The sequence below is a fragment of the Myotis brandtii genome, unplaced genomic scaffold (genome assembly GCF_000412655.1).
Source record: "Myotis brandtii unplaced genomic scaffold, ASM41265v1 scaffold456, whole genome shotgun sequence".
NCBI lineage: Eukaryota > Metazoa > Chordata > Mammalia > Chiroptera > Vespertilionidae > Myotis > Myotis brandtii.
In genome coordinates this window covers 2278037-2303873 of record NW_005367431.1, presented here as the reverse complement: position 1 = coordinate 2303873, position 25837 = coordinate 2278037, and the positions used below count along the sequence as shown (strand labels likewise).

General features: G+C 35.2%; 1 protein-coding gene and 1 pseudogene across 1 annotated transcript in view; one reads left to right on the top strand and one right to left on the bottom strand.

Annotated features, from left to right (window-relative positions):
- EYA3 (EYA transcriptional coactivator and phosphatase 3) overlaps positions 1 to 25837 on the bottom strand; it is a 100638-nt gene that overhangs the window by 58948 nt on the left and 15853 nt on the right. The window contains exons 2-3 of the mRNA XM_014546752.1: positions 7063 to 7163; positions 1588 to 1631 (exon numbers count right to left, since the gene is read on the bottom strand). Coding sequence (XP_014402238.1) covers positions 1588 to 1631; positions 7063 to 7095 — 77 coding nt within the window. The 5' untranslated portion in view covers positions 7096 to 7163. The remainder of the gene's footprint in view (positions 1 to 1587; positions 1632 to 7062; positions 7164 to 25837) is intronic.
- On the top strand, positions 13077 to 13912 carry LOC102240762 (annotated as a pseudogene).

Below are 25837 nucleotides of genomic sequence, written 5' to 3'. Positions count from 1 at the left end.
GGGCCCAGGTCAGGGCTCATGCAGGAGGCAACCAATCAAAGTGTTCCTCTCACTTTGATGTTTCTCTCTGTCTTTCCCTTTCTCTTCCACATTCTCTAAAAATCAATGTAAACATATCCTCAGGTGAAGATAAAAAAATATAAGAATTAAATTATTATTATATGAAAGACACATCTTGAAAATGCCTAAAGAAAGTTGTCAGTTTTTCATGGTGAAGGGACTGGAGTCCGTGTTGATGAAAAAACCTTGCTGGCTGCAGTGACTGGCAGTGGCTGCAGCAGCGGGGTGATGGGGCTGGTGCCTTCCCCTAATCATCCCGGTCATCTCCCACAAAGGGAGGCCAGACTGCGGCTTAGGCCCGCTCCCCAAGGGGAGCAGGGAGTGGGCCTAAGCCATCACTAGGACATCCCCTGAGGGCTCCCAGTATGTGAGAGGGGGCAGGCTGGGCTGAGGGACACCCCCCAACCCCAGTGCACGAATTTCGTGCACCGGGCCCCTAGTTTAAGCATAATATCAATAAACTTCCATGCCCCCATACCTGGCATATTCTAAATGTTCAAACAATTTTTCCTTAGATGAGAGAAAGGAAAAAAGGGAAGAAAGATAATTTTATAGACTGGGAAATAAAACACATCAGGAAAGATAGTTGGACCACCAAGAGTGTTTAAGTGCCTGTTTGAGATGTAATCATGAATGAAAATTGAGACCAGTAAGCATAATTTTATATTTTTCTCTCACAATGTTCAGGTGATTGGAAATTAATATGGAATCAGTAGAAAGATGAGTTTAACCAGGGTTGTGATTTTGCTAGGGAAGTACAACACAGAGGAAAGGGGGAGGAAGTTAAGACTTCCTAAAGGACTGATTAAAATAAGAGACCTTCTAATTTAAGCAGCATAAGAAAGATACTGAAGTCCTTTTTGAGATAAGGGCCAATGGTTGATAGGGAAAATATGATAGATCATTTCATTGAATGTATATAATAAGACATATGGATTAGTGTGGCAGTAAAATAAATGATCTGGAGTGTAATGTGTGGTAGCAAAAGAGGAGGATTCTGGAAATTAAGATGTTAGAGGTGATGAAGTTACTGGTTCATATGGTTGGTGGACAAACAACGGGAGATAAGAACTGTGGAAAACTAAAGCATGAGGTACATAGAAGTTGCCTCTCTTCTACAACGGGAGGGAAGCTAATGACTGAGGCATCCCATATCCATTTGGTAATGAATGCCAAATAACTTGCATTTCCCTTACTTCTGCTTATTCTTCCTATTTCGTATTCTGTACATCTAGCTAAAGAATACTGACCAATGTGTCTCCTCCATATATCATACGCTCTGATAGATAACATAAGTTCGGTATATATTGTTGAATAAATAATTAATGAATAAAATAAATAAATCAGCACTTATGAGTTTCAAAAACAAACTTTTGGAGGGTATTTTCATTTTAAACCAAATAATTTCAAAATGTAAAGACTGACTTTAAAAAACAAAAAGAAGACAGTCAACCTAAGTCATGTCCATCATCAGCATGTGAAAAAATTGTAGGTAGATTATTAAAAAGAAATTTAACTTTAATATACCTTAAAGTTTGCTCTCCCGATTCCTGCATCTTGGCTTTTTTAACCTGCAAAAATAAATAAACAAAGGAATAATGTAATGATCTATTTTTGAAATAATCTGGCTACTCAAATGTCAGGCTAACATTAACTAATTAACATTAACTAATACATTTCAGGGTAACTGTCTTGTCTTGCTTAGATTTATTTAATTAACCCTTATATTTTTTAGTTAGAGATGAACTTCTTTGTTTTTCACATAGAGATCTTTATTTTTCTTTTCTATTTTTAAAATTTATCTTTATTGTTGAAAGTATTACAGATGTCTCCTTTTCCCCCCCATTTTTTTTTTCAATGAAAAAGTGTTTATCAGATTCAAGGTAAAATGTAAAAAATCTTTATCAAGATTTTTACTCAAGATAAAATGTTTACCAGGATGAAATATCTAAACTTGGATACAAACTCGTTGGTTTTAAATTTTAACAGATGCATAATTATATCATTAAACAGTAAATATGGAACTCTTGATATCATCTACTCAAAATTTCTTTAACAGAAATGTCTTTTTCTTTTTGGTTAATCCTCATCATATTTTTTACATTATTTCTAGAGAGAATGGGAGGAAGAGGGGGAGAGAGAAAAAGAGAGAGAGAGAAAGAGAGAAGCATTGATGTAAGAGAGACATGGACTGGTTGCCTCCTGCATAGCCCCCCCACCGGGGCCAGGATCTAACCTACAATCCAGGTACTTGCTCTCGACCAGGAATCGAACCTGAGATATGTTGGTGGGCGCAGGCAATGCAGGCCAACACTCTGACCACTGTACCACACCATCCAGGACTAACAGAAATGTCTTTATACTTAAATTACCTACATGCCAAAAATAAAGACAATTTCTTATTATGCTACTAGTAATTTAAAAAATATTATTCACACCATTCTGATTTTCCCTCCAGATTTTCATCTTTTCTTAATTCCTTCTGAGGTAAAAGCATTTACATTGAAGCAATTTAGTCCAGAAATGAAAAATAATGTTTAACACTGTGCATGTTCCCTGCTTTCCTATTACAAAAGAATCTGATTTTAGAGCTCTCTGATTAGAATAACTAGTTACAGTAGAAACATGCTAAGTATACTTAGCCATACAAATTATGAATACTTAAAAAGTATTTCAAGCTAACAAAAGGCAAAAATTCTGCTAAATAATTTTAAACAAATATAACAGGTGGGAATACAGCTATTTAATATGATTAGATTTAAGATTTCAGATACTGTTCACCTTAATTTGGGCAATTATGTCCCCCTGTAAGTCAAGGATAGGAAGGTTGTACTACCCTGGCACCAGAGGCAGTTAAACTAACTCAAAGAATACAGAGATATTTCACTGAGTTACAAAAGCATGGGTTCAAACAATATAATCCAGAAACTGACAGAATGCAAATAGTACAATTACTTTAGTACTGCTTCCTCAAAAGGTTAAACTGAGTTACCATATAATCCCGCAATTCCACTCCTAGCTATATAACCAAGAGAAAAGAAAACAGGTCCATACAAAAAAAGTGAAAACAATCCCAGAATCCATGAACAGATGAATGGATAAATAAAATAATGATAAATAGCCCTAGCTGGTTTGGCTTAGTGGATAGAGCGTTGGCCTGGGGACCAAAGGGTCCGGGGTTTAATTCCAGTCAAGGGCACGTACCTCAGTTGCAGCTCCTCCCTGGCCTGGGCCCTGGTCTAGGCATGTGCAGGAGGCAACCAATTGATGTGTTTCTCTCACATCAGTATTTCTCTCTGTCTTTCCCTCTCTCTTCCACTCTCTCTGAAAATCAATGGAAAAATCTCCTCAGGTGAGTATTAAAAAATAAAATAATGATAAATAAATAAAACAATGAGTACTGAGTTTGATATGTACATTTTAAAATTCTTTCCTATGTGTATAATACCCTTTCAAAATTTGAGTTCAGAGACCACTCCTGATATCCATAGAGGAGTTAAGTGCTTCCAGTTCACCAGAAATAATCTTGGATTATACCTCTTATTCCAAACTGAGTCTGGTTAATGCTCCCTTTCACTCTTTTTAAAAAGAGTTCCAGGTTGGACAATAATATGAGCTGCTTCAAAGTAGTTGAAAAAGATGAAGACTGGAAGAAGACTGAGTCAAATACCTAAATGGTGACTACAGAGAAAACCATTTCTCACTGCAGAGGATTGACTGGCAATAGGGAAAGTGAAAGAAAATCCTGTGGCTAGGATTTATGTTGCCTTGTTAACAATGACCCGAACAAATCTTAAATCTTAAAACAGAGCAAGTAAGAAGTAGAGAAACGAGAGAGGACAAGACAAGAGACGATAGGATTAAAATAACTCCAATAATAATGCCCATCAGTAACATCTCCCTCTATATAGAGATAAACAGTAGGGTTAAAAATCTTAGCTTTATCACTGAGGAGGCTGGGTGTGGGCTGAGGGGCACTAAGTCCTGTTCCTTGGGCATCGGCTGTCTGCAGGGCGTGGCGGGGAGGGGAGCTGGGGGACACACAGAGGCCACTCTGCTCTTTTGAGCCGCTTCTCATTCCCTCTTTCCCGTTGCTCCCCCTACACACCAGTTTATCGAAGTAAGAAGCCCAGAGGCCACCTCCATCGCCATCAGCGGGGGTGGGACAAGGGCTTAAAAATACATGGTCCTGGGCTCCCACCTGGGGTGGGCCCTGGAATCTGCGTGCAGAGACTCCCGCTCTGCTTGGTGCCCTCAAGTGGGAGAGCCCCATCAGCCCACCTGCCCTCCTTCCCCTGGCTGCCTGTTCCTGCTCTGGGCCTGTGGGAGCTGTTCTTCCTCAGCGGCCCCGCCCTTAAAAAAAAAAAAATCTTAGCTTTATCATCAACCTGGGATAGGACTATTCTTTCCATTCAAATTTCCTATCTCCACTACAGCCTATGAAAACTTATTTTTCTCCTCAAAGTCTGGTATTTACTCTCCTATCCTAATTATTCTTAACAGTCAATAAGTGTTCTGTGTTTTCTTAGATTCCATATTTATTTGATATCCATTAATCATGGAGCCAAAATTGTTTACCAGTATATCTCCCCTACGATCCAGAGCCCACACTCTGAACTACCTCCTTTATCTAACTCATACACACCAAGTCAATATTCCCCTGTTCTAAATCAACTCAGGGCCAGATGGATACCTAGTGACAGTCCTATACCCCAAACCTCCTGGAATTATTCGAGCTAACAATCCTAAACTATTTACCCTGGCATGCCATGCCTCTAATTTCTAAGGGAATTGTGACATTAAACTTTTCTTTCAAATGGCACTGACCTCTCAGTGTGGTCACTCAGTCACCTTTATAAATTAAACCCAAGCACAAATCAATAGGAAAATGATGCCCCAAGGCAATCACCATTTATAGTCAACAGAAAATTAGTTTTTAAAGTGGTTTAATTTCTTACCTTCCTCTGAAATAACTATCAAGTTTAATACATTATGTTATAGAAACGGAATAAGAACGGCAAGGAAATAAAGCAGAGTAGAAAAGATGACCTACTAGCAGGTCAGTCTCACAATTCTCATTACCTTAAATAGATAAGGAGTAACCAACAATACCTATTTCAACAACTTATATAAGTCTTTGAAATTATGACTAGACCTTTTACTAAATTAAAAACTCAATGACATCATTTTCGTTGGTACATTTAATGTCTCTAATTCAGCTATTTGTTCTTATACAAATACAGTGTATCCTAGATACACTGCTGAGGATGATTTTTAACCCTACCATTTCCCTGATTATTAATGTCCCACCAGGGAAAGGAATGACATTCCAAATGTTTCAAAAGGGTTTTTTTTTAAAAAATATATTTTATTGATTTTTTACAGAGAGGAAGAGAGAGGGACAGAGAGTCAGAAACATCGATGATGAGAGAGAAACATCGATCAGCTGCCTCCTGCACGCCCCCTACTGGGGATGTGCCCACAACCAAGGTACATGCCCTTGACCGGAATCAAACCTGGGACCCTTCAGTCCGCAGGCCGACGCTCTATCCACTGAGCCAAACCGGTTAGGGCTCAAAAGGTTTTTTTAACAATTGCTTATGACATCCTAATTTTATGCTTACTGTAAGTGAGAGGGCTAAAAATATAATAGCAAAGTAATCATCAGTATACATGTCTCGACCTAAAGAAAAATATTAAAAACATATTAAAGGACTTTATTAATTAAATGGAAGCTGGTGTCTATCCTTCTGTAATGTAAAGAATACATCTAGTACATGAAAAACATCTCTTATTACCTGCTTTCAACATTCAAATTTTTCTATGTTGGATTTCATAAAGAAAGGTAAGCATGTACCACTCTATATTCTCTTTTAATATTAAATGCAAGAGGCTCTCTCAGGATAGCAAATTGAATCAGTATTTAATTTCAGAAAAAGAAACTCAAGACAAAAGGAAAAGATTCTTCAACATAAAAGTATCTTAAGAGAATGATTATTGCTCTCCTTTTTTAAGTGAGAAGGATCAAAAACAGACAAAAACAAACAAACAAAAAGAAGCCATGGCAAGGCAAAAATTCCGTTTCACTTGTGGACATTTAAAATGATTTTATTTATTTGTATTAAATATTTAAACGAAATTAAGAATTCAACCTAGTCTCTATCTTATCTTTTTAAGAATTAGCTAGTGGTCAGATTACATTTTCTTCAACTACTACAACTTCTTAAAAAATTAGGTCAGTTAGGAAAACTTAGGTAAAGATAAAACTAAATTTTCCATCAGAAGTGGTGTATACTGTTTGGTAAATAGATGTTCTCTTTTATTTTAAAAACTTAAGAATATCCATTGTTTTTTTTTTCTTTTCTTTTTTTTTTTTTCTGGTTTGTCCCACAACTGATTGAGACCTACAGCACATCCTGTTGCCATCTCACCTACGACGATGTCTAATTGCTCTGCCCTTCCCTGACAGCTCCCCGGGCCACAGATGAGACCAAGCAAAAGTGTTCTACAAAAGGAAATATCCATTGATTTTTTTAAAAATGACAATCCCAAATACAATACTAACTTTGTAATGCTGAATTTTCTAAGCACACTCGTTAGCATTAACAAAATATGCATTTGAGATCATATAAAATTTTTTACTTAGAAGTATTAAGAAGTCTTTTCCTTATTTTTATTTTGAATTTGAATACTATTTAAAATCTCTTGCCCTGACCGGTTTGGCTCAGTGGATAGAGCGTCCGCCTGCGGACTGGAGGGTCCCAGGTTCGGCTCCGGTCAGGGGCATGTACCTTGGTTGCGGGCAACATCCCCAATGGGGGGTGTGCAGGAGGCAGCTGATTGATGTTTCTCTCTCTCTCATCGATGTTTCTAATTCTCTGTCCCTCTCCCTTCCCCTCTGTGGAAAAATCAATAAAATATATTTAAAAAATAAAATAAAATAAAATCTCTTAAGATTAGCTTTTCTACAATGAACTTTAAATTGCTAAAGGAAATACTTACTGGTTGCTCTGGTAAATCTTGTTCTTCTTCCATGAGGACCAATATTTCTTTATTCCACTTATGTGACTGGATCGCAAGTGTCTCTCAGCAGTCTTCACAGTCTGTTTAAAAAAGAGGAGGAATTCAAAGCTTTATGTACTCTTAAGGCATTATCATTCAGGCCATCAGAGAATAATTTTTTAAAAATATTTTGCTACCCCAAGCTTTCCACGTGAGTTCTAATCTCAAAATCTCAAAGTTGCACATGGCTTTTCAAAACTGACATGCTACACCAAGTCAAGATAGGTATACGCAATGATTTTTTAATATCTTGCAAAAACCAACACGTGGAACCACTTCTGCTGTACTTAAAACACGGTTACTATAGTGCCTAATGTATTAAACATTTTACAATGTGCTGATAACTAGGACAGTTTTTTTTTAGGATTAGAGTTACATATTTTAATGATAAAAACTAGCCTAGCAAATCAGTAAGTTAGGATAACATCTAACCTGCTGTCATGTGGAACATTTATATAATGTTAACACAGACACACTGAAACGCTTTAAATATAACAAATTAAAATATAAATTAAATACATTCACAACCATCTGTATACATAATTAATATAAAGGAAAATGGAATTCTCTGGATCTACTTTAATAATGCAAATAAGTAAAACTTTGAATTTTAGAATTAAGGAAAAATAATCATGTAAATTTTATTTATATTTTTAGTCCTCACCGGAGGATATGTTTTTATTGATTTTAGAGAGGAAGGGAGAAAGAGAGAAACAGGGATGTGAGAGAAAAACATCAATCAGTTGCCTCCCGTATGCACCCTAACAGGGGTGGAACCTGTAACCTAGAATTGAATCTGACACCTTTTTGGTGTAAGAGATGACGTTCCAACCAACTGTGACCTGGCCGGGGCTGGGACCCAATTTTAGTCTGAAATAATGAACTCCACTAAATATACTGTCTAGTCAATCATTTAAGGAAAATCTTTATCTTCTTAGATCCTGCTCTTCTTGTCCTGATTTTCAAACTAACAAAGAAAAATAGAATATCCTCTTTTATTTTTAAAACTATAAGAATATCCATTGTTTTTTCTTTCTTTCTCTCCCCCCCCCTCTTTTTTTTTCCTGGTTTGATTTTCAAACTAACAAATCCCACATTTACTGGTAAAAACACCTTATTATGCCCTTCTGGCAAGAGAGACAGATAGACATTAGAAAACTTAAATACATTATAAAAAAAGAAAAACTCCATTACAATTTAACAAAAATGAAACTAGCACTGCTCTGAAACAGATGTGATTGCTTATGCTTTTAATTAAGGTCAAACCTCTTTTCACTTCTAGCAACCTCTGTAACCAACTTAATATATAAAGAAAGCTAAAGCAAGTATAGAATCTTACTGCAAAAGTAATGAAAATAGATAAATAACATGAAAAGGGAAATGAAAAACTTCAGTTATGCCAATATACCAGCATTCCACTTCTACTGCTCTATACAAAACACTTTCAGAGCCACACTCCGGAATGGGAAAAGAAGAGAAAAGACGTGTAAGCTAGACAGATTAAAAAAATGTCTAACTCTGACACAGCTTTACTCCCTACCCTGATCTAGAATGTCAAAAGAGAAAAAAGTGTAAAGGTCAGAAGCAGAGGATGCTCAATGCACTCACGTGTAGCTCATGCACAAAGCCTCAAAAGCTGAGTTCTCATACTACCTGACGTAGGTAGCTACTGCTGCAGAATTACGGTGCACAGTAACTAAAGCTCACAGGTGCTATCTTCCCTGCACTTGTTTTGCTCTATCCAGAACAACATAATCAATGTGACGTGAAACTGACTCATAATTATGAAAGATGAAACGTTTTTATGTTTCGCCAACTTATATCTTAGTTTTAAATTGAAATGTCTTTATGGGATTTTAATACTGCCTCGATGAACATAATGTACATCTGTGAACTGATCCCTTAAGAGCAAAATAGGACCAAATCATTAGGAAAATGTAATGCCTTTAATACCTTATTTGTTGAATTTTTGTGTGACCAGCTTTCACCTTAAAAGTGATAGTATTCCATGTTTTACTTAACTGTAATAACTGCAATCTCTAATTAGTAGATTCTCAGCAAGAGGGAGGGGATACTCATTCTCATAGGGGAAGTGTTTTAAAACCTACCTCTCGGTAAGAAGGTAAGGAAAATTGTTTTGCTTTAAAAAGGATACCAAACAACATGTACTTTAATTTTGTTTTTAAACACTAAAAACTAATTTATTTTAAAAATATGAACAACATTAAAGAACATAGATTTTTGGGTTATGGATTTTAAATGGCAAGAACTATTACTCTTAATAGTGCGGAAATAAATTTTCGAGCCATACAAAACTAAATGTTAAAATCTTAAATTTTGCTTTCTAGATATATGCTAATATTACTGTGATTTTATAATGAAAATGGACTAATTTTTTTTCCTTGAGATAAATTCTACGGTAAATTGTAAGAAAACCTTCTTTAAGGGAACAATTGGAAGATATTCCTTTCTACCTCTCCTATTTCTTCTATGAAAAGAAGGATCCTTTGTTGTTGCCATCCCTAAAAATTACCTTCCACATAATTCCATCATAACATGTATCTAAGATATTACTTTCCATCAATACAGTATTCTTCCTTCCTTCCAAAAATTTGTAATTTATAAGACCTGAAATATAGAAACATACTGAATAAAGAATGCAAGTATTTACCACGTTCCTAGCATTAACCAATGTGCTAAAACTTTTAATATTAACATCTCACACCATTTTCTACAGTGGCACATGCTTACAATCAAAAGCCGAGTTTACTAGCAACCAGATGAAAGTGTTATATAACACAGACACAGTGATCCAGTATTTGACAATAACAAAAACTACGGAATTACAATACAAATCTTAGTATTCTCATTTCCATGTAGTAGTTTTAGAGTTTAATATGATGGCTTGACATAGAAGGGGAAAGTGGATTCTTAATGTAATGTAAATTAATATAATTACAACTTAGCCAAACAGCCGATGAAATTACAAAACACGCTCCGAGTTCATTTTTTGTTTTAAGCACCTTTATAAGGCATTTGGATAGTAATGTCTTTTCATAATTTTCTAGTTTCAATTTTTAGAACTGTTTCTACATACAATTATTTTATCACTTTTTTTTGGGAGTTTGTTAGTATTTGTATGCCTTCATCGTTAAAAATCTGGGAAAATCTGCAATTGAGAACAGAAATAATATTTCCCTACCTGCCAATGCTGACAATGAAAAAAATAGGAACTTTAGTTTGATTCAAAAAGGTCACATAATTTTAAATATTGTGACTTCACAAGCTCATAAATAAAAGCAGGATCATTTTGTAATATGGCAGCCATAATTTTTAATCCTTAGAAATTAGAAGGGAAATAATTAGTAACAAATATTTTATTTCAAAATCCTAATAAGATTCTAACCACATAATTTCTGCTTTGTACCAAGTTCACCATAAAAATATTCAAGTATTAAGCTAAAATTACCCTGTAGTTATAAATGGCCACAGGCAAGAACTTGGGTTACTTCAAATGTGTTATTGTAGCTCTTAAACACAGAAAGGGAAATTTAAAATTAGGTATATAAATATTTTAAAACGCAATATAGAGGTCAATTTTTTTTCAGTGAAAACAGTATATATCAATTTTAATTGTAACACCAAGAGAAGTGTCTAAACAGAACAGTCTGATTATACGCCCTAGAAGGGAAACTTGCATGCAGCTAAGTGTGCATAGAGATTTTCAAGAGTTAACTGAATAGCTTTGATACAGTTTTAAATAGAACAGGTAGCTCATAAATTTGATCATATCTACACTGTATTTTAGAAGTCTATTTACTACCCCTTTCAGAACCTTATATATATTTTCAGAGTACACCAAAGGCTACAGAAGTTTCCCTGGAAAAAATCAATAGTATCCCTCCCAAAATTAAATATATCTCAGCAATAATAGTTATAAACAGTAGCCTTAAGAAGTATTAAAAAAATGGTCTATAACCACTTAAGATTTTTATTAATATGTGGATTGCTTCAGAATTTATAAGAAATAAGTAATTAGCAAATGTTTGCCATGATTCCCTCAAATATAATTATGTGTATGCCTTGAAGAATGAAAACAAAAAGCAAAATACCCTCTTCTAATGGCTTTAAGATGATTGCTTCAAGTATTGTTATTCAACAATAACTGATCTATTCTAAAAGGGATCTATGAGCATCATCCTTATTCTATGGACCGGTCAACTGGGATTCAGAGACTTAAACAATTTGCCTGAGAATAATAGCAATCATGTTTCAGGTTTAAGTAGAAATATATCAAGTAAAGAGACTAGAGGATAGTGGTGATAGCTGACATTGTGAGTGTACGTAATGCCACTGAATGGTATACCTTAAAATGGTTAAAATAGTTTTTGTTTAGCATATTTTTGTAAAAAAAAATCAAAGCAAAACATGAGACTAGAAATACCAAAGCAATAATCAAATCTAAAAAGTGCTTATAAGTGGAGAAAAATCTATTTTTTAAAAATGTTGTCATAAAAACTGAGTATCAATGTGGAGAAAAACATATCCACATCATACACTATGATTAATTCTAAATATATGAAGAACAAGTAGCATTAAAAAAAATGGAAAAAACAGAATAGTATACTTATCTCATCTGTAGAAAGAGATAAATTTTTGAGCAATAGAAGCATAAGCAACTAATCAACAGATCCGGTGATATAAGATATACTTTCACGCAATGAAAAAATAATAAGCCTAAAATTAAAACAGTAGAGTAAATGTAAGCAACATCTGCAATAATCACAATAGATAAAGCTTAATGTCTACAATATAAATCCAACCAATTCAACATTTACCGGTCATCTATTATGTGGCAAACAATGACTAATATATATCCATCAAAAGATACAAATAGTTTTTAAGATCAAATCAGCATTTGGGGAAAAAGATTCTCCCTACTAAGTAAATTTTAATATTTTTAAGATACCACTTCATACGTATTCAACTACCAAAAATAAATCTAAAACAACAAAACCTAGAGTTATCTGGACTCCAAGAAGATAAGAAATATTCAGGCACAGCTTTAAAATCAGACTGTTCTCCAGTTAAAGAGTATAAAAGAGGTAATAAAATTGCCCATGATCTGAATAATTTTTCTTGTTCTTTTTTCCCTAAAAAGAAGCTAACTCTATTTTAAAAAGAGAAAGTTTGTTTTCACAGAAATGAAAAATTAGAAACAACCAACACATGGAGAATGGTTTACTTATGCTGTAATTATACAATTGAACATTCTATATTAAAATGAAAACTATAACCTATTTCAATACAAGCTCATTTAAAATGTGAAAAAACCTAAGATTTCACAATAACTATAGAATAATGGCTTAAGTATAATTTGGTAAGAATCAAAAGCATAGACAAAGAAATACAATGCTGGATGCTTAAGGTTTGTATAGTAAAATGTTTAGGTACATCACTTTTAAAATGCTTTTATAAAAATGTTCAAGTATTAAGCTAAAATTAGACATAAATTCTACATTCTGGCTCATCCATTTTCCTCAGGAAAAAACTTCAACTTTGAGGGAAAAGCAATTTAAGTAGCAATGATCCTCCCTTACCCCCAAATCTTAAAAGAAGCCCATGACGACACTACAGACAGAAAGACTCATTTAATTTTCTTGCTCTGTCATCTCTTTCATAAGTCAAGTTAGACAGACACAACACACAAACCCAGGGTTGCTTCATGGTTCTGAGTAAAAGCTTTCAACTCCCAACAGTTAAAAGAATTTGGTATCAGAAGACATTTCGCATTTGATTTTACTCTTCTGGACAGAAAAATAGTCACTCTGTGAATGGAAGAAAATTTATAACAAATGATGCTACAAGGAATATAGATTATTAAATTGTTAGAGGTAATCCTTATTTTAGGGTTGAGTAAACTAAAACCGAAGATGTGAAGGCACTGCTTCATGATGTCTGTAAGTAGCAGAACCAGTAGTGGAACCCAAGATTCTGAACTCCCTTGTCTTATTTCCCTTCATGTAGAATTGAGCATAAAACCTTCCCTTTTAAAACTGCATTCCCAGGAGGAGTCCAAAGAGGACTGTTGGAGAGAGGCTCTTCCTTTCCGTCTGGCTGAGGTAAACCAAAACGGGCGCGCTTACAAGTACATCCAGGAGCTAGGGAGGAAGCAGCAGTCCGATACAATGCGCTTCCTTCTCAGGGTGCGCTGCTGGCAGTACCGCAGCTCTCTGCGCTCCACAGGCCCCTCCCGCCTCCCCACCCGACAAAGCGCGCAGGCTGGGCTACAAGGCCAAGCAAGGCTATGTCATATAACGGATTCGTGTGCACCGTGGTGGCCGCAAACGCCCTGTTCCTAAGGGTGCAACCTATGGCAAGCCTGTCCATCAGTGTTAACCAGCTAAAGTTTGCTCGAAGTCTTCAGTCTGTTGCAGAGGAGCGAGCTGGAGGCCACTGTGGGGCTCTGAGAGTCCTGAATTCTTACTGGGTTGGTGAAGATTCCACGTACAAATTCTTTGAGGTTATCCTCATTGATCCATCCCATAAAGCTATCAGAAGAAATCCTGACACCCAGTGGATCACCAAAACAGCCCACAAGCACAGGGAGATGCGAGGGCTGACATCTGCGGGTGCAAGAGCCGTGGCCTTGGAAAGGGCCACAAGTTCCACCACATTATTGGTGGTTCTCGCCGTGCAGCCTGGAGAAGGCGCAATACTCTCCAGCTCCACCGTTACCGCTAATATATGTTTGTAAAATTCTTACCTAATAAACAATTTAGGACAGTCATGTCTGCTTAAAAGTGTTCTTTAATTTGTTAAAACTAGTCTGCTGATTGTCTCATGAATGCATTGTCACATTATAAAAGTTAAAGTGCAATAACGTTTGAAGACTATAAAGTGATGGTGTGTCTCATTACTCATAAGATAGACGCTTTTTGTCTTGGCTTTATGTCAGCGATTTTCAACCTTTTTCATCTCACGGCACACATAAACTAATTACTAAAATTCTGCAGCACACCAAAAAGTACTGTTTTGCCAATCTGACCAAAAGATAGGTATTTTGATCCATTCTTTTTTAATTTGACAATCTAAGGGGGCTAGAGGTCAGTGCCCCTGACTAGTCAGGTATTGCATGTTTTAAAAAACTGTGTCCCAACAGTGTGCAACAGTATACTGACTGAAAATCGCTCCTTTATCTTATTAGGGAGTTTTCTATGTCAGTGTTTGGTATCATAGGTGTAAAATTCTGTGAAAGAGTGCAAAACTAGCCAGTAGATTTGTTGGTGCATGTGATGAAACCTACAGCTTTATTAGGGTAATAATGCAATGCTCTCTGCTTGTTTGTTTACTCTCAAAGGGCTGTTTTTTGGAGTTTGAATTTTGCTTGGAAATGTGAAAGATAACCTAATCCATTCTCATGGTCCTATGCAGAAAAATGAAAGTTAAGTAGGGGGTTCACATTTTTTAGATTAACCCAATATAACTGCTGCTTCTGAAAAAAGAAAAGTTTAAAAGAATGCCACCATTTTTAGGAGAATTGAATGATCCTGTTGAAAGAGGGTTCTCTTAAAATTAAACATCCTAGTTTACCTAAAAAAAAAAAAAATGCATTCCTAATATTACCTTAGGCTATTTATTCCCCTTCCTTCATTAATTCTCCAACTATTGACTTCGTGGTATAGTAACATGTTCTTAAACTTAAAACTTCTTTTTAAATGTGTTATCTGGCACTTTAAGACTTACTGAAAATCCTAAAATAAGATTATTTTTTATGCTACTTTTTAACTTCCTGTAGAGTCTAGCAAAAATAACAATTTGCTTTCTCTTTACAACCATAAATCTTTAATTTCTAATGTACAGGCTTTGATCTGTTACTGAAACAGGTAATTTTAATCACAAAATATATGAAAATAAATTTTTACCATTTCTAGTCAGAGATAAAAGCATATTTTAGAAAAACAAAGTATCTCCAAACCTACTAAAACCTCAAAGTTATTAGAGAAAGATTTTCCTGCTTCATTATTAGTTAACTAAGAATTTTTCAAAACTACTTACTCCTCTGACCTTTACTGTGTGGTCTCTATAACTGGCAGTTAATTCTGCTAAAATTAATTTTCCCTTGTTTCTAAGATTCTGTGGAATCTTGATCCTAAACTGACAATGGCAGAGCCCACCTTCTTCTTCTTAGTATCTGATAGCACATGCTGGACATTCAATAAATATTCATTCAATCAAATACAATTTCCAGGCTCTTGATTCCTCTAAATATTTACTTAAACTAGTTCTTCAAGAACCTTTAATATATTTAGAGGCACAAAAAATTAAAATCTTCACTTTTCTCATTTCTCACCAGGGATGCCTTAAGTCACAAATTTAATTCTTTACAAGGTTTTGTTAACTGATTTGTAAAACATCATTCTGAAGTTTGTGTTATCCAAAAAAAGCAAGAAATGATAAACTTTATTTCAAATTTTAATATTATATTTATAATAAGAGATCACAGCACTGATACTACTTACTTAGAGGTTAGAAGCCTTTATTTTCCTTCACTTATTAGTAGGTTAAAGGTTTTTGTTTATTTTTAAAGTTTTTCAGTTACAATTTACATTCAATATTATTTTGTATTCGTTTTAGATGTGCAGCATAGTGGTTAGACAATCATATACTTTACAAACTGTTCCCTCTGATATTTCCAGTATTCAATTGGCACCATACATAGTTATTACAATATTATTGACTACATGTTTTTTATGCTGTATTTTACATTGCCATAACTATTTTGGTAGGGCAAAGTTTTAAATTAAAAAGAAAGGAAGGAAGGAAGGAAGGAAGGAAGGAAGGAAGGAAGGAAGGAAGGAAGGATTGATTTACATCCTAATTCCCAGAACTGGTGATTGTTACTTTATTTAGAAAAGAGTCTTTGCAGGATTAAATTAAGGATTTTGAGATGAGATTATCCTTGATTACCTAGGTAGGTCATAAGTGCCACCTCATGTCCTTATAAGAGTAAGGTGGAGGGGAAATTAGCTAACACATACAGAAAGAAGGTGATACAAAGATGGAGGCAGAGGTTGGAGGATATGGCCAGACTTCCAGCAGTCACCAGAAGCTGGAAGAAGCAAGGAATAGATTCTCCCCTTAGAGGCTATGAAGAAAGTGCAGCTTTGCCAACGCCTTGATTTCAGACTTCTGGTCTCCAGAATTGCAAGAGAATAATAAATTTCTGATGTTTCAAACCTCCAAATTTGTGGTAATTTATTATGGCAGTCACAGAAAATTAATACAAATAGTATAGAGGTTTATTGAGTTTTTCATTCGTTTTGCTATTACCTCTCTGCTTTGGTTTGTTGGCCATCTGGCCACTAAAGAAATACACAAGCTGAAAACAAAGGTGGGAAATGAAGAAAAATACATAAATAAGACAAAACATGATTATACGTACAGCTGCAAAAATGCTTCCACACATTAATAGGGTAAAAATAAAACACTCAAAAACTTTCCAAATAATTGGACAATTTGCCTAACAGAAGTGTCACATAACTACGAAGTTAGCATTCTCATGCTTTTGCTCTAAGCCGAACCCTAAATGTATAGTGGAAGAAATTCCCAGCGAACAGTAATAACAATGGCAGTCCCAGGTATTTCATGGATCGTGAGAAGCCTTACTGATCTGATAATGCCTTGAGAACAAACTCAAGTACAGTCCCTGACTTATGACTGTTTGACTTATGCTTTTTCAACTTTATGATGGTGCAAAAGCAATATACATTCAGTAGAAACCATACTTTGAATTTTGATCTTCTTCCAGGCTAGTAAGTAATATGTGGTACAAACTCTCCTATGATGCTGGGTAGCAGTAGCTCCTAGTCAGGCACACAATCATGAGGGTAAAGAACCAATACTCTACAGTATGGTGTGTTGCCAGTGTTTTTGAGATATTGTGTTCTCAACACGTTTAAGGTAGGCAAGACTTAACTATGATGTTATAGGTTAGGTATATTAAGTACATTTTTTACTTATATTACTAGAAAATATTTATGATATTTTCAACTTATGATGGGTTTATTGCGGCTGCATCGCAAGTTGAGGAGCATCTGTACTACTATTTAAAAAATAGTACTACATAGCACTTAAAATCAGAATACAACCACTATACTATTTGTTGTTTTGCTTAGGGGAAAAAAAAAGAAGACTGCTTAATGGAGTTAAACCTGAAAGATACACAAGTCCTCTTTTCCAGTTGATCTTAACTAATAATCTTAGGCAAACTATCCCTCAAGACTGAAATTCATATTTTTCTATTTTGAGTGAAGTATTTATTTTTTATTTCTTTCACAAAGTCATTTTTTATATCTATAGAGTGCAATGTGGTATCCTGAGTTGGATCCTGGAAGAGAAAAAGGACATTAGTGAAAAAAATAGTGAAAGCTAAAGTTTGTGAAGCCTAGATTTAGTTAATAGTAATGTCCCAATATTGGTTTCTTAGTTTTGACAAATGTACCATAGTTATGTAAGCCCTACCTGGGTGGCTCAGTTGGTTGGAATGTCATCCTGTACACTAGAAGGTTGTGGGTTTGATTCCCAGTCGGGGCGAGTACAGGAGGCAACCTATCGATGTTTCTCGCTCACATTGTTGTCTCTCTCTCTCCCTTCCTCTAAATATATATCCTGGGGTGAGATTTAAAAACACACAAAAAACATTAACAAGAGGGGAAACTGGGTAAGGGGTACATGGAAACTCTCTGTACTATCTCTGAAACACTTCTGAAAATCTATTTCAGAATAATATTATATGAGCAGCACTGTTTTCTTTAAAAAATATTTAAATATCTTATAGGCATAATACCAAAAGGGTACAAAAATGTGTTAATCAAACTTGCTTTATGAAACGTTTCTAAGTTTGTGATCACATTTTTATAGTCAATCATTCCAAATGCACTAAATAGGAGCTTACTATGTAATGAAGTAAATCAGTATAAGGGAAAGAGATGGGATTTAGAGTCAAAAGCATTTAGCTCTATTACCTACTAGCTATAAAACCTTGGGCAAGTCAGTTTTAGATTTTCTTGTAAATATAGATTCATTTTATTTATTTTTTAAATATATTTTTATTGATTTCAGAGAGGAAAGGAGAGGGAGGGAGAGATAGAAACATCAATGATGAGAATCACTGATTGGCTGCCTCCTGCATGTCCCCTACTGGGGATTCAAGCCTGCAACCCAGGCATGTGCCCTTGACTGGAACTGAATCCAGGACCCTTCAGTCCACAGGCCGACACTCTATCCACTGAACCAAACCTAGTAGGGCTAGATTCATTTTATTTTATTTTAATTCAATTAATGAATACTTAGGAAAAGAGTCTAGTACCATGCACAGTGCCTAACACATAGTAGAGGTACCCTAAAAATATTAGTCCCCTTTGCATTCGTAAGTGTCTTACTAAGCACTGGGAGTGGAAGAATAAATCAGGACCATTTCCATAAGGCATTCACAGTTCAGTGGCTTTCTTAGGTATGACACCACAGCAAATCCATAAAAGAGAAAAAGGAATAAATTTGACTTTATTAAAATTTAAATCTTCAAAATTTTTCTATGAAGTCATAACTGATTTTTCACAATGGTCTTTCCTCAGTCCACACCTTATTTGCATTTTCTGCTAGATTAGATGATGCTGACTGAATGTCCCATCTGTACTACATTCCTTTTGGGGTACCTGAAAATTGTTTTCTTCACCCACAGGGTAAGCCCTTTAATCCTTATATATAAAAGTACATGTATATATGTGTACTTTTTCTTCTTCCTAAGTAATTCTACCAAACCCTGATAGATCTGTCAGACTGAAGGAACCCTGAAAACCTACAGAAAGACTGCAACAATTAGTGCACACTTCCTTGTGCCTCAACTAGTACCAAGTACCATCAATCTTTTAAATTTTGCCTAATGCAATAAGTAAAAGATGATTCCAAATTGCATGCTTTATATCACTAATTATAAATAAAAATGTGTTTTCAGTTGTTTGGCTTTTATTTCTGATAAGCTGCCTAGTCATCTTTTGCCAATTACTATAGGGTTGCTGATCATTTTCTTAATATTTGGTATCAATTTACTGTAAATTATGGAAATTAGCCTTTTCACTTATACATTTTCTCTCTCCTTGTCATTTGTCTTTTGACTTTGTATATGGCATATGTTGCCAAATAGAAGTTATGATTTTTAGGAAATAAAATTTGCCAAATTTTTTCCTCTGTAGTTTTTAGGTTTTGTGCCGTTTTTTAGGCTTCCACAAGACCAACTTATAAATAATTATTCACCCTTCCTTCTATAACTTTGATGGCTCTATTATTTACATTTACATATATGCTTAGAGAGGCAATAATAGCATAGTGATTAAGAGAACATAACCATGGAACCAGAATGCCTATACTTGAATCCCACTTTCTGCCACTTAATTGCTGTGTGACTCTGCATCAATCTCCCCATCTATAAAATGGGGGTAAACAGTATCTCACAAAGCTGTTGGGAGAATTAAATATATTAATAAATATAAAGAGTTTATGATAGCTACCCTGATACATAATAAGTGTTAGGTGTTATTTGACTGATCCACCAAATACTTAACCACTTGTTCTAATACCATTTACTAAATCTTGCCATTTTCTCCAATGACTTGAAATGCCAATTTTATAATGCATAAATCCATACATACATACACACACAATTTCTAGATTTTGTTACTAGTCTATTTGTTTTAGAGTCTATTTAGTACTTCCTCGGAAACCAACTTGAAATATTATAATTTCCTAACATACTGTAGAGGTGTTTTTTTTCATGTGTTTTAATACTTGAAAGGCTAGCTTCTCTTCTTCCTTCTTCTTTCTCACATTTCATGCTTTCCAAATGAACTTCACAGTAATGTTGTCAAGTTTTAAAAAACTAACGATATTTTAATTTAAATTGCATTAAGTACATAAAATAATTTAGGGAAAACCAATAAGTTTACAATATTGAGCTCTCCTAAGAGCACAGTATTTCCAGTTAATCTTTTTAAAATGTCTCTTAGTAGAGCCTCTCCATTTACTTATGTTGGTATTTTATCTTTTTGTTTCTTATATTTTTCATTATATTTTCTAAAGAAGCTGCTTTTTATATATAGGAAAGCTGTTGATACTGATACATTAATTTTGTAAAGAGCCACGTTACCAAAGTCTCTTATTGTTCCTAACGAGAACAGTAAAATGGTTGATTCTTGAGTTTCATGTATATATTGTCCCCTGCTGCACAAAAATTTTGCTTCCTCTCTCCCCAATATTAATCTTGGATATTGACTTACACCTCCACTATAATATTATGTAACAGTGCTAAATGTTGGGCATCCTTTTCTTGTTCCTTACATTAATAAAAATACTTCTAGCATACCACTCACTAAGCATGACAATGGTTTTGGTTTGAAATAAGATTTTTCTTAATCATGTGAAATAAGAATTCATCAATTTTAATTATAAAGAGAATGCTTATCAGGAATTGATATTAATTAGGTCAAACGCTTTTTTGGCATCAAAAAAATGATCATGTGGTTTTCTCTCACCTATTAATAGAACATGTATATAGATTTCTTAATATTAAACCACATATGCATTTATTTCAGAGCTGAAACCCTGGGGCTGAAGATTATTTTCATGTACTGTTGAATTCCATTTGCTAGTACTGAATTGAAGCTACATTAATATTTGTAAAAATTTTTCATATTTTCCTGTTTCATGCTGCCTAGAAAGTTTACAATCAATATTTCATTAGCTTTCTTAAAAGAATTGTAAACTTTTTTTCTTTATCCATGCTCAACCAGTGTGCTGCAAGAATTTTTAAAACATGTAATACCTGACTATTAAAGGGCATTGACCTCTTTTCCCTTAAATTGTAAAATTAAAAAATAAAAACAGCCAATACAATAATAGCCATCCAATGTTAATGAATCAAAATTACACCTATTTTTGCTCTGGCTTGGTAGCTCAGTTGGTTATCGTCCTGATATGCCAAGATTGTGGGTTTGATCGCTGGTTAGCTCACATACAAGAATCAACCAATGAATGCATAAATAAGTGGAACAACAAGTCGGTATTTCTTTCTCTCTCTCTCAAAAAATTAATTTAACAAAATAAATTATTTTTGTCAGATTGGCAAAAAATATAATACATTTTTGGTATGCCAGAGAATTTTAGTAATTACTGCCATGAGATGAAAAAGGCTGAAAAATCACTGCTCTAAAAGAGCCATAAGTATCTCTTCCTTGGGTATTTGAAATAGCATACCTATGAAAATATCTGGGTCTCAAGGTTTTTGTGGAGCAGTCCTTAAGACAACTTTAATTTCTTCAATGTTATCGGTCTATTAAATTTCTTTCTTCTGGCATCAAATCTGTTGTTTTTCTAAAATAGCCACTTCATGCTTGAGAAAATAACCATTATTAAAGGGGATAACCAAGTCATTGCAATTACAAATCACATTTTTAGTATGACCACATGTGCCTGTAGAAATAAACACCAACTAATTAGATCAATCAATGCATATTTTAAAACTTCAAAGAATTATTCACCACACCTCCCCAAATAAAATTTTAGCAAATAATTTCTCCATCTTATGACTGGGCCTAAGTATTTTTTAAATGTGTGGCTTAACTTTAATAAAATAGTGTCATGGGAATAAGAGATAGTAATGAATAGAACCTGAAAATCTAAAAATAAAAACAAATAAATAAAATAAAATAGCTACTTCATCCAGATTGTCAAAATTATTTGTATAGTGTGTGGTTATTTCATTCTCTTCTTTGGAATGCTGAATTCTACCACATAACTTCCCAAACTTCATCCCAATCAGTTTACTCTCAACCACCTTCCTATTGATCAAAATCAGGAATCAGAACATTGGGTTCAAGAGAGCTGACAATGCACACCCATTTATATTCCCTCTCCACAGAAATCCACTCTATAAAATTAATAGTAAAGGAATAGAATAGATAAAATACACAATTACAACGGAAAAAAAACAGTGTTTTCAGGGGGCAAAAGACAACAGATTTTTAGAAGACAGAAAGTGAATAGAGGATTGATATCTGAGTCATTCATTTATTCATTATTTCAAAAAATATTTTATGTACTAGGCATTGTTCTAAGCACTGGAGATAAAGCCCTGTGCAAAAAGACAAAGTCCCTGTTCTCACTGCGTGGATATTCTAATCAGAGGGAAGAGACAGATAACCAGTAACTTATTATTTAAGCAGTGGTAAGAAAAATGAAATAGGATAGGGAAATAAAGAATCTAATTCTGCAGTCTGGATTCTTTGTCACATGTGGCCACTGAAGTCTCTGCTATTAGTATTAATGATGAGCTACTGATTAGACAGATTTCCTTAGAAAATCTTCCAGTCTAGACTGCTGGGCTCTGTATGTATATCAGGGCACATATTTAACACTCAGCCAGTCAATTTACAAATCTGCCTTAGTCTTCACTACCTGCTTGCACAGAACTTAAAGATGAACCAGAAAAAAAAAAAAAAAAAAAAAAAAAGATGAACCAGAACTGACAGCTTAGGCCTTCTCAGGTCTTTCCTAAACATGCACATAGCCCCACGCATATACACAACCTTTCAGATTTCCCAGAAATATATCAGAGCTTCTCAAATCCCCTAATGGCTATCTCATTCCTCAGCTATTCCTTTTAAGCTTTTTGGTTAGCCTGTTGTTTGTCCCAACTGTTATTCACTATCACAGGCAGACAAGATGTTCAACAACTGCCTCTGTTTCCAATGAATACCCTGATGGGCAAAAGGCTATTTGTACAGGATGAGCTCCACATCAGGTCAAATACAGTCTTGTGAATGTCTTTCAAGGAACCACCAAACAGGTCAAGTAATGACAATTCCCTGGGAATGGGGCTTTGAAGGAGTTCCAATCTTGTTCTGCCCCTTCCAGTGGCTTCTGAAGGCTGCTAGTTTTCACCATGATTGGGGGCAGTTGGTTTTCAAGGCTACTGTGGAGCTGGAGAGAGGGGAATAGAAACAAAGCAAGTTAAAACTCTACAAAGTATACTGTTTTTGCTGAAATTCAGCCATTTTTCTTGAATAAATGTTCCCAGATTGCTGCAAGCCTTTGGTTAATTCTCATAGTTCTGGAAAAAGTTGTTCTATTTTTGTCAGTGTTCTCATTGCTCTTAGGAGAAAGTTTTCAGAGGTTCTTTCTCTGCCATTATTGTTGACATCCTCTGCATTTGATTTGAGAAACTCCTTCAGCTCAATCTTCATACTTATTAATTCAGTCTCTTTTTTATTTTTAAAATTTCAATATTTACATTTCTTATTTCTTCTGAAATTACTGATAATGCTTATCTTTAAATTTTCCTTCAGTTTATACTATTCACTATTTCCTTAGTTTCGGTTGCATTTGGTATCTCTCATAGTATTAATTTTTCTCAAATGACTAATTAATCTAGGTTATTAGTTCATATTTGTATTTTGGAAGTTTCAACTAAACAGTTTTTCCTCAGAGTGGATGAGAATCTTTGTTCATCTGTTGTTATATGCAGGTTCTAGTTATACGCTGAGTGGCCAGATTATTATAACCAGCCAGATTATTATGACCACCCCATCAGTACTTCATTGACACTTCCAAAAATACTGAATATTGAAAACTTCCTAAGCAAATACTCTCAAGGTTTTATTATTATTTGCATAACTAATTCACTTCATTGTACTGATGGGGTGGTCATAATAATCTGGCCACTCAGTGTATATACCCACTTCCAGTGCCTATAGAAGAGGGGTGAATTATGCTGTTAGGCAGTATCTGCAGTTAACTGGCTTTCTGGATATGAATCCCTATCTGTTCTGAACATCATATAAATTATTAGGGATATATCTGGTCTCTATGCCAGACTTCTGACTTCAGAGTGAGTAGCTATCAGAGTTTTACCCTAGAAAGAAACACTGGAGTTAGAAACTCACTTTGCTTTTTGCTTCCTCTGCTTTTGTAATACCAGTCTATAATTGCTTCAGTCTATTCTTGCTTCTTTCTCTAATGTCAAAATTCACTCATTCATTTATAAAATATTTATTGAGTGTCTACTATATGCCAGGCACTAGTTTAGATACTGGGAATTTAGTAATGAACAAAATCCCCAGACTCAAGGAAACTTATATTCTAATAGAAAGATAAACAGATACGTAAGGTAATAATTTCACAAGATAACCAGTACTATGAAAAATAAAACAAAGTAAAGAATAGAGAGTAACTACAGCATGAGTAGGGAACCTTTCTTCTGCCAAGGGCCATTTGGATATTTATAACATCATTCGTGAGCCATACAAAATTATGAACTTAAAAATTAGCCTGCTATATTTGGTCAAACATTTAATTAACTCACCCCCAATGCCTTGGCAGGGCTAGACCAAATGGTTTTGTGGGCCACCTTATATGGCCCGGGCCAGCCTTTCCACACCCCTGGACTACAGGGAAGCTATTTTCTTTCTTTTTTGGGGGGGGGAGGGGGGTAGTTAATCCTCACCCGAGGATATTTTTCCATTGATTTTTAGGGAGAGTGGAAGAGAGAGGAAGACAGAAAGATAAATGTAAGAGAAACACATCGATTGGTTGCCTCCTGCACGTGCCCTAAGGGTGTGGGGGGAGCCTGCAACCGAAGTAAATGCCCTTGACAGGAATCGAACCTGGGACCCTTCGGTCCGCAGGCCGACACTCTATCCACTGAGCCAAACCAGCTAGGGCTATTTTATTTGATTTTTTAAATTTTATTTTTATTGATTTCAGAGAAGAAGGGAGAGGGAGAGATGGATAGAAACATCAACGATGATACTCACTGACTCCTACACACCCCCTAATTAGGATCGAGCCTGCAACCTGGGCATGTGCTCTGACCAGGAATCCAATTGTGACCTCCATTCATAGGTGGATGTTCAACCACTGAGTCACACTGGCCAAACCAGAGAAGCTATTTTAGATAAGGTGATTTTTCCCTGATGTGGTAACATTTCATCAGAGATCTGAATAATGAAAAAGAAAGAGCTATAAAAATATAGCTCCAGCCAGCGTGTCTCAGTGGTTGAGCGTCGACCTATGAACCAGGAGGTCACGGTTCGATTCCGGTCAGGGCACATGCCTGGGTTGTGGGCTTGAGCCCCAGTATGGGGCTTGCAGGAGACAGCCGATCAATGAGTCTCTCTCATCATTGATGTTCCTATCTTTTTCTCCTTCTCCCTTCCTCTCTGAAATCAATAAAAATATATTTTTTTAACAGAGAAGATGTGAAGGAGGGCTTTCAGAAGGAACTAATAAGTGTGAAGAAACTGAAAGGATAACATCTAGGCATGTCTGAAAATAGCAAAAAGGCCAATGTTAGCAAGTGAATGAGGGGTTGGAAATGAGGCCTGAGAAGTAGGCAAAGGGCCAGATCACACAACCTTGTAAAATACAATAGAGTTTAGGAAGGCAATGGATGCTTCAGGCAAAAGAATGACATGATTTGATTTACATACATTAAATACTATGGGGAGAATAGACTATAAGGCAGCGGTTCTCAACCTGTGCGTCGCAACCCCTTTGGGGGTCGAACGACCCTTTCACAGGGGTCGCCTAAGACCATCGGAAAACACATATATAATTACATATTGTTTTTGTGATTAATCACGATGCTTTAATTATGTTCAAT